Raw genomic sequence first — 8,686 nt, 5'->3', positions numbered from 1 at the left:
GGTTTGCGGCGGCAGATCTTGTAATCATCCGTTCAGTGTGTCTGGATCATGTAGGAACAACAAACATTAATCAATATTTTACTTTCGTACTGCTGCGGATATATAGGAAAATCAGCCAGGGCTTTTTATTATCCATGCATGAAGTGAAAACGCCGCCGTCACCGTCCTGGCGGGCAAAACCTCGCGGGGAGCGCCTCTCTCTCTCTCTCACTTCGTCCGTCCGTCTCGCCCCAAAGTAGCCAGACCTAGCAGAATCCTGAAAGCGATCGCTCCAGCGCGCGCGTGCCGCCGCCGCCTGTTCCTCATCCTCCTCCGCGGAACAGACGAGGACCGGACCAGCCACGCCACGCCACGAGCGTATACTGTACGTACATCGTTTGCCGAGCATGTGGCACAGGCACCGTACTACTATACGTATATATAGGAAGGAAAATACAGGCCGGCCTGCTGCCGCTGCTGGTTTTCCTTTTCCCTCCTTCCTGGGCCGAGCCCACAGAGCGGGACGCGGGGGGCTAGCGGGCCCACGCGGCAGCGACCGACAGGGACCGGCCACCTCGTCCACCCCACCAGATGCACTGCACCTCTCTCTCTCTCTCCCTCCCGTCGACTATACAATTCCAACTGCGGGGCAGGGGTCCAGCTCCTTATCCTGTCTCCCTCCCACCTTTCCCTTCCTCGCCGCTCTCGCTTGCCCGCGCACCGAGATTTCCTGCCTGCTCGTGCTCGCTCCGCTGCTCTCCTCGACTCCTCCTGCGTGCCTGCCGACCGGTCCGAGGCACGCCGCGGCGGAGGCTCTGCGTCTGCCGGCCGGGTCGTCGGATTCGTCCTTAGGTTGGTTGGTTGGTTGGGTCGCGGGCATGTCCACGGCGGTGGCGCGGCCGGCGCACGGCGGATTCCGGCGGTCGGGGAGCGGCAAGCCGGATCCGGACGAGGCGGACAGGATGATGCGGAGCGCCAACGGGTACTTGGTCCAAGAAGAGGAGGAGGAAGAGCATGGCGATGAGGCGGCGGCGAGGAGAGAGGATGAGGACGAGGAAGACGAGGAGGCGGAGGCGGTGTCGGAGGCCTCGTCGATCGGGGCGGCGTCGTCCGACAGCTCCTCCTCCATCGGGGAGAACTCCGCGTCCGACAAGGAGGAAGAGGAGGAGGAGGATGAGGTTGAGAGTAAGGCGCAGGGGCTTGGCATGATGGGGCTGGCCACGCTCGAATCCTTGGATGATGCCCTGCCCTCCAAGTAAGCTGCTAATCCCCCCTGCTTCTTCTTCTCCTGTGGTTTTGTTGCTTCTATTTCAGTAGAAATTGCTCATGCAAAACCACTGCTGGAGATGACATGTTCTTTGGATAAAAAATCCGATTTTTTTTTGCTGCAAAAAAATGATCTTCTTTATGTCGAGATTATAGAACACTGCTGGTTTAGATCCCATCCCACTAGAGTACTCTAGCCAATAATGAACTCCAAGAGTTGCTCAGAAGAGAACACCGTTCTTTTTCCCCATCCGAGGTACTAGTAGTACCAGCAGAGGAGAGAAATTGTGCCGCCCACGGCACCACCGAATCCAACGCCCATGTTCATGTGGTCAAAAGTTTGCATGCGTGCCGTTTCCTGTTCATCATTGCATAGTGACAGAGAATCTCTTCCACCGCAGGCGGGGCCTGTCCAGCTTCTACGCGGGCAAGTCCAAGTCGTTCACGAGCCTGGCGGAGGCCGCGGCGGCGGCGGCCGCCAGGGAGATCGCCAAGCCGGAGAACCCGTTCAACAAGCGGCGGCGCGTGCTGCAGGCGTGGTCGCGGCGGCGGGCGTCGTGCAGCGCGCTGGCCGCCGCGTACCTGCCGCCGCTGCTGGCCCCGGACCACGCCGTGGTGGAGGAGGACGACGAGGAGGGCGCGGACGACGAGGAGGAGGACGAGGAGGATGAGGAGCATGGTGACGGCGGCGGGCTCAGGGGCAGGAGGAGGCCGCCCACGTTCCCGTCCCCGCGGCTGAGCGTGCACGTCGCCGCCGCCGGCCAGATGGCGCGGAACGGGTCGTTTCGGTCCCCGAGGTCCTTCTCCATGACGGATCTCCACAGCGCCGCCGGCTACGAGTAGCCCCGGCGGGCGGGCGGACAGGATTAGAGAGAGTGCTGATGTGTTGTTCTAGGTGCTTGTTTTACTGGTGATGTCGCCACTGGTGCTGCCATTAATTACTGCTATATGATCATCATTATGAATCAAGATACATACTGTACGTACGTAGCTGTAGTACTCCAGTCAGTCCAGAGAGATAAGAAGAAACTGCGTTCTTGTGCATGCTTGCCATCGTGTCAGCCTGCCTGGTAATGCGATGCTACCAATGGCGGGTTAATTAGCTGCTATGATTGTACTGGTAAGATAGGATAGTAATGGAGTGTTGTTAGCAGCAGCTGATGTTTAATCAATTCTAATGGAGGGTTAGCTGCTAGTAGTAGGATTATAGTAAGATGCTAGCAATGGTACAGTAGTTTGGTAGCGGTGCATTTATTTAGAGAGAGAAGGCAAGAGAGATGGGCTGGGCCTGCACTGCACGGACGCACGTTGCAGCGGCAGGAGCTGCTGGGATGATGCGTTGGAGTTAGCTGGGGGCCAATCTTTTATCCTATCCTTTCCTGTCTCGCTAAAAGTACTCGCCGAGCCGTCCGTACGCATGGCGAGCTGGCCGAGGCGGCGAGGCGATGGATGGACCGATGGGCGATGGAGGGCCTCCGTCTGCGGATGCATCCTGCACTGCACCCTGACCCCACCTGAAGCCTGCCTTTCCAGCCACGCACGGCAAAGCACACTCTCTCGGGGATGGATCCCGATAGTTATCTGGATGTTAATTTTCTTTTTATCTTTTTTTTTCATTGTTACAAAATATTATAATAGAAATTGCTGTGTGAATATATTTTTTATTTTAGCATTGAGTCTAAAAATATTTATAAAAATTAAACCTAAAATTAGTCCCATATATTTTTATATAATTAATATAAAACTCAGATATCTATCCGAATATAGATTCGAGTGTTTCTTTCCACTTTTTGTTGTCGGAAGCAAATAATACACACAAAAAATATATAAAATTTTATTTTTATACTTCATAATATTCTTAATAACATTACTTAAAAATTAAAATTAGGTTTCAATTCTATGTGTATCTATGATAAACTATTAGATTTGTCGTATAAGGCTGTCTCCAACAAGGATCTGTAAAGCCTCTTTTCCCGTAAATATAGCGGATGGAGATGTTCTGTACGCGTTCAGCAACAACCGCTACACTATCCGCTAAAATATACCGAGCCTTCGTCAGCCGCTACATCTGGCGGAGAGACGAGTGGGCGCTATACACCGTTCATCACGCGCGTCACTGTCTTCCGCTCGTTCCCGCGCTAGAGAAAAAACTTCTGCAGCCGTCCAAGGGTACAGCGCGGTGTGGCCCTGCAGCACCAATAGAAGGGAGGCCGAAGGTGAAAGGGAAATGTGCCCTTGGGCCATTTCTAAGTATTTTGGTGATTGAGTGCAAACACAAGTGCTCAAATGTGAATCTATGCCCATGGGTGAACAAAGTGCAAATCACAATTAAAGGTATGTTTCTAAGCCTTAGTACATTGGTTTTGTGTACTAATATACTTGTCTAAGTATTAGAACCAGAGAGAAGAAGAAAAAAAGAAGAGATGGAGAAAGACTTGGCTGTGTACAGCCAAGACTCAGCTCAGTCTGGCACACCGAACTGTCCGGTGGTGCACCGGACAGTGTCCGGTGCACCAGGCTGACTCGGCGTGAAAAGGCCGCTCTCGGGAATTCGCCGACGGCGTACGGCTAAAATTCACCGGACTGTCCGGTGTGCACCGGACTGTCCGGTGAGCCAACGGTCGGCCGAGCCAACGGTCGGCCGAGCCAACGGTCGGCCGCGGGATCTGCGCGCGACACGTGGCCAGGCCAACGGTCGGAAGGGGGCACCGGACTGTCCGGTGTGCACCGGACTGTCCGGTGCGCCAACGGCTCCCAGATCTGCAACGGTCAGCAACGGTCGGCTGTGCCGTTTATGGAAAGAAATCGGGCACCGGACAGTGTCCGGTGTGCACCGGACTGTCCGGTGCACCCGACGACAGAAGGCAGGGATGGCCTTCCAGATTTGTTCTCAACGGCTCCTAGCTGCCTTGGGGCTATAAAAGGGACCCCTAGGCGCATGGAGGAGCACACCAAGCATTCCTACAACATTCCTAAGCACCAAGACATCGATTCCGCGCATTTGATTCATTGTGATAGCATCTAGAGCTCTTGTTGAGTTGTGAACTCATTGAGTTGTGTTGCGAGCTCTTGTTGCGATTTGTGTGCGTGTTGTTGCTCTGATTTTGAGTCTTGTGTGCATTGTTAGTCCCTTCCTTACTCCGTATTTCTTTGTGAATCTTAAGTGTAAGGGCGAGAGGCTCCAAGTTGTGGAGATTCCTCGCAAACGGGATATTGAAAGGCAAAGCAAAACACCGTGGTATTCAAGTTGGTCTTTGGACCACTTGAGAGGGGTTGATTGCAACCCTCGTCCATTGGGACGCCACAACGTGGAGTAGGCAAGCGTTGGTCTTGGCCGAACCACGGGATAAACCACTGTGTCATCTCTGTGATTGATCTCTTGTGGTATTGTGGTGTTGAGACTCCTTTATAGCCACTTGGCAACTATTGTGCTAACACTTAACAAGTTTTTGTGGCTATAAGTTTAAGTTCTACAGGATCACCTATTCACCCCCCCTCTAGGTGCTCTCAATTGGTATCAGAGCCGTTCTCTTCAAGAAAGGGACTAACCGCCCGAAGAGATGGATCCTAAGGGCAAGGGGATGGTGATCAACGACAAGGAGAAGGAGACCTTCGTCAACGAGCTCAATAATGACAAGCCCACTGACTCAGGCTCGGGCCACAAAAGAAAAGACGGGAGGAAGAAGAAGACAAGGCGCATCAAGGAAATTGTCTACTACGACAGCGACGAATCTTCCTCCTCCTAAAAGGACGACGACAACGACTACAGGAAGACGGTCAACTCAAACTTTTCTTTTGATTATTCGCGCATTCCGCATAGCTCAAATGCTCATTTGCTCCCCATTCCACTTGGAAAGCCTCCTCACTTTGATGGAGAGGACTACGGATTTTGGAGTCACAAAATGCGTACTCACCTATTTTCTCTCCATCCAAGCATTTGGGAGATTGTGGAAAGTGGAATGAAATTTGATTGCTCGGATAGCCCTTCGTTTATTAATGAACAGATCCATAAAAATGCACAAGCTACTACTGTGTTGCTAGCCTCTTTGTGTAGGGATGAGTATCACAAGGTGAGCGGCTTGGACAATGCCAAGCAGATTTGGGACACCCTCAAGATCTCTCATGAGGGGAATGATGTCACCTTACTCACCAAGATGGAGTTGGTGGAGGGCGAGCTCGGACGATTCGCGATGATAAGGGGCGAGGAGCCGACACAAACATACAACCAGCTCAAGATCCTTATCAACAAAATAAGGAGCTACGGAAGCACGCGATGGACGGATCACGACTTCGTCCGCCTAATGTTAAGGTCATTTACCATTCTTGATCCTCACCTGGTGAACAATATTCGTGAAAATCCTAGGTACATCAAGATGTCGCCCGAAGAAATTCTTGGAAAATTTGTAAGCGGGCGAATGATGATCAAGGAGGCAAGGTACGTGGACGACGCGTTGAATGGCCCAATCCATGAGCCTCAACCCATTGCTCTCAAGGCAACAAGGAGCAAGGAGGCGCTACCCAGCAAGGTGGCACAAATTGAGGCGGCCGGTCTTAATGATGAAGAGATGGCCCTCATCATCAAAAGATTCAAGACGGCACTAAAGGGTCGCAAGGGACAGCCAAGCAAGACTAAGACCAAGGGAAAGCGATCATGCTTCAAATGCGGTAAGCTTGGTCATTTTATTGCTAACTGTCCCGACAATGATAGTGACCAGGAACACGGGAGCAAGAGGGAAAAGAAGAAGCATTACAAGAAGGCCAAGGGCGAGGCACATATCGGAAAGGAGTGGGATTCGGATTGCTCCTCCTCCGATTCCGACAATGAAGGACTCGCCGCCACTGCCTTCAACAAGTCATCCCTCTTCCCCAACGAGCGTCACACATGCCTTATGGCAAGGGAGAAGAAGGTATGTAATCAAAACAATGTCACTTATGATTCTTCCAGTGATGATGAGTCTAGTGATGATGAAATAGATTACTCTAGTTTGTTCAAGGGATTGGATAGAACTAAAGTAGATAAAATTAATGAATTGATTGATGCCTTGAATGAAAAAGATAGACTCTTAGAAAAACAAGAGGACCTTTTGTATGAAGAGCATGACAAATTTGTAGAGGCACAAAAGTCTTATGCTTTAGAAGTTAAAAGAAATGAAGTGCTTTCTAGTGAACTATCTTCTTGTCATGAAACCATTGCTACTTTAAAGAGTGTTAATGATGACTTAAATGCTAAACTAGAAGTAGCTGGTAAATCTAATTCTTGTGTAGAACATGTTGAGTTCTGCACTAGGTGTAAAGATTTCGATGTTGATGCTTGTAGTGATCATTTAGTTTCAATTTCTAAATTAACTGAGGAATTGGCTAGTCTTAATGCCCAACTTAAGACTAGCAAGAATGAATTTGATAAACTAAAATTTGCAAGGGATGCCTACACGATCGGTAGACACCCCTCAATTAAGGATGGACTTGGCTTCAAGAGGGAAGCCAAGAACTTAACAAGCCATAAGGCTCCCATTCCTGCTAAGGAGAAAGGGAAGGCCCCTATGGCAACTAGTGCTAAAAAGAACCATGCCTTTTTGTATCATGATAGGAGACAAACTAGAAATGCTTATAGGAGTTATAATACGTACGATGATTTTTCTCATGCTATGTTTGCTTCTAGTTCTTCATATGTGCATGATAGAAATGTTGGTAGAAGGGATGTTGTTCATAATATGCCTAGGAGAAATGTTGTTAATATTCCTAGGAAAGTTAATGAGCCTTCTACAATATATCATGCTTTGAATGCTTCCTTTGCAATTTGTCGAAAGGATAAAAAGGTAATTGCTAGGAAGTTAGGGGCAAGATGCAAGGGAGACAAAACTTGCATTTGGGTCCCTAAGAATATTTGTGCTAACCTTGTAGGACCCAACATGAGTTGGGTACCTAAAACACAAGCCTAAATTTGCCTTGCAGGTTTATGCATCCGGGGGTTCAAGCTGGATTATTGACAGCGGATGCACAAACCATATGACGGGGGAGAAGAAGATGTTCACCTCCTACGTCAAGAATAAGGATTCCCAAGATTCAATCATATTCGGTGATGGGAATCAAGGCAAGGTAAGAGGGTTAGGTAAAATTGCAATTTCTAATGAGCACTCTATCTCTAATGTGTTTTTAGTAGAGTCTCTAGGATATAATTTGCTATCGGTTAGTCAATTATGCAATATGGGATATAACTGTCTATTTACAAATGTAGATGTGTCTGTCTTTAGAAGAAGTGATGGTTCACTAGCTTTTAAGGGTGTATTAGACGGCAAACTTTATTTAGTTGATTTTGCAAAAGAAGAGGCCGGTCTAGATGCATGCTTAATAGCTAAGACTAGCATGGGCTGGCTGTGGCATCGCCGCTTAGCACATGTGGGGATGAAGAACCTTCACAAGCTTCTAAAGGGAGAACACGTAATAGGTTTGACTAACGTTCAATTCGAAAAAGATAGACCTTGTGCAGCTTGTCAAGCAGGTAAACAAGTGGGAGGAACACATCACAGCAAGAATGTGATGACCACCTCAAGACCACTGGAGCTGCTGCATATGGACCTCTTCGGACCCGTCGCCTATCTGAGCATAGGAGGAAGTAAGTATGGTCTAGTTATTGTTGATGACTTTTCCCGCTTCACTTGGGTGTTCTTTTTGCAGGATAAGTCTGAAACTCAAGGGACCCTCAAGCGCTTCCTCAGGAGAGCTCAAAATGAGTTTGAGATCAAAGTAAAGAAGATAAGGAGCGACAACGGGTCCGAGTTCAAGAACCTTCAAGTAGAGGAGTTCCTTGAAGAGGAAGGGATCAAGCACGAGTTCTCCGCTCCCTACACACCACAGCAAAACGGTGTGGTAGAAAGGAAGAACAGGACGCTCATCGATATGGCGAGGACGATGCTAGGAGAGTTCAAGACCCCCGAGTGCTTTTGGACGGAAGCCGTGAACACGGCTTGCCACGCCATCAACAGGGTTGTCGGCGTTTCGAGACAGGGGGTCCCAAAGCCGACGAGTGAGTGTGCTGCGTGCCCCAGCCCAGATGGGTCGAGCGCGTGGGCGAGCGCGAAGGGGGGAGAGGCGAGGTGGCCGGAGTCGAGCGTGAGAGAGGTGGAAGTCCCGCGGCCTTCGTGTTCGTCCCGCGCCCAGGTCGGGTGCGCTTGCAGTAGGGGGGTTACAAGCGTCCACGCGGGTGAGGGAAGTGAGCGGCCCCAAGAGAGCGCCTGTCCCGTCCTCGGTCCCGCGCGGCCAACCCCCTCTAATAAGGCCCTGGTCCTCCCTTTTATAGTCGTAAGGAGAGGATCCAGGTGTACAATGGGGGGTGTAGCAGAGTGCTACGTGTCTAGTGGAGAGAGAGCTAGCGCCCTAGGTACATGCCAATGTGGCAGCCAGAGAGGTCTGGGCACCTTGCTGGCGTGATGTCGTGGCTGTC

At 50.3% G+C, this 8,686-nt stretch overlaps 1 protein-coding gene across 1 annotated transcript; it reads left to right on the top strand.

Annotated features, from left to right (window-relative positions):
• The first annotated feature begins 666 nt into the window (after positions 1-666).
• On the top strand, positions 667-2,214 carry LOC100283575 (uncharacterized). Its single transcript, NM_001371949.1, has 2 exons — positions 667-1,234; positions 1,647-2,214. Exons 1-2 carry the CDS (start codon positions 858-860, stop codon positions 2,086-2,088), a joined length of 819 nt encoding a protein of 272 aa, NP_001358878.1. The 5' UTR covers positions 667-857; the 3' UTR covers positions 2,089-2,214.
• Positions 2,215-8,686: the final 6,472 nt, after the last annotated feature.

Source organism: Zea mays, chromosome 1 (genome assembly GCF_902167145.1).
Source record: "Zea mays cultivar B73 chromosome 1, Zm-B73-REFERENCE-NAM-5.0, whole genome shotgun sequence".
NCBI classification, from domain to species: Eukaryota; Viridiplantae; Streptophyta; class Magnoliopsida; order Poales; family Poaceae; genus Zea; species Zea mays.
Note: the sequence above shows the minus strand (reverse complement) of the source record. Positions and strands in the feature narration are given on the sequence as shown.

Coding starts and splice junctions, on each gene's coding strand:
- LOC100283575 (NM_001371949.1), top strand. CDS start 858: ATGTCCACGGCGGTGGCGCGGCCGGCGCACGGCGGATTCCGGCGGTCG. Junction 1,235..1,646: donor GATGATGCCCTGCCCTCCAA/GTAAGCTGCTAA, acceptor CTTCCACCGCAG/GCGGGGCCTGTCCAGCTTCT.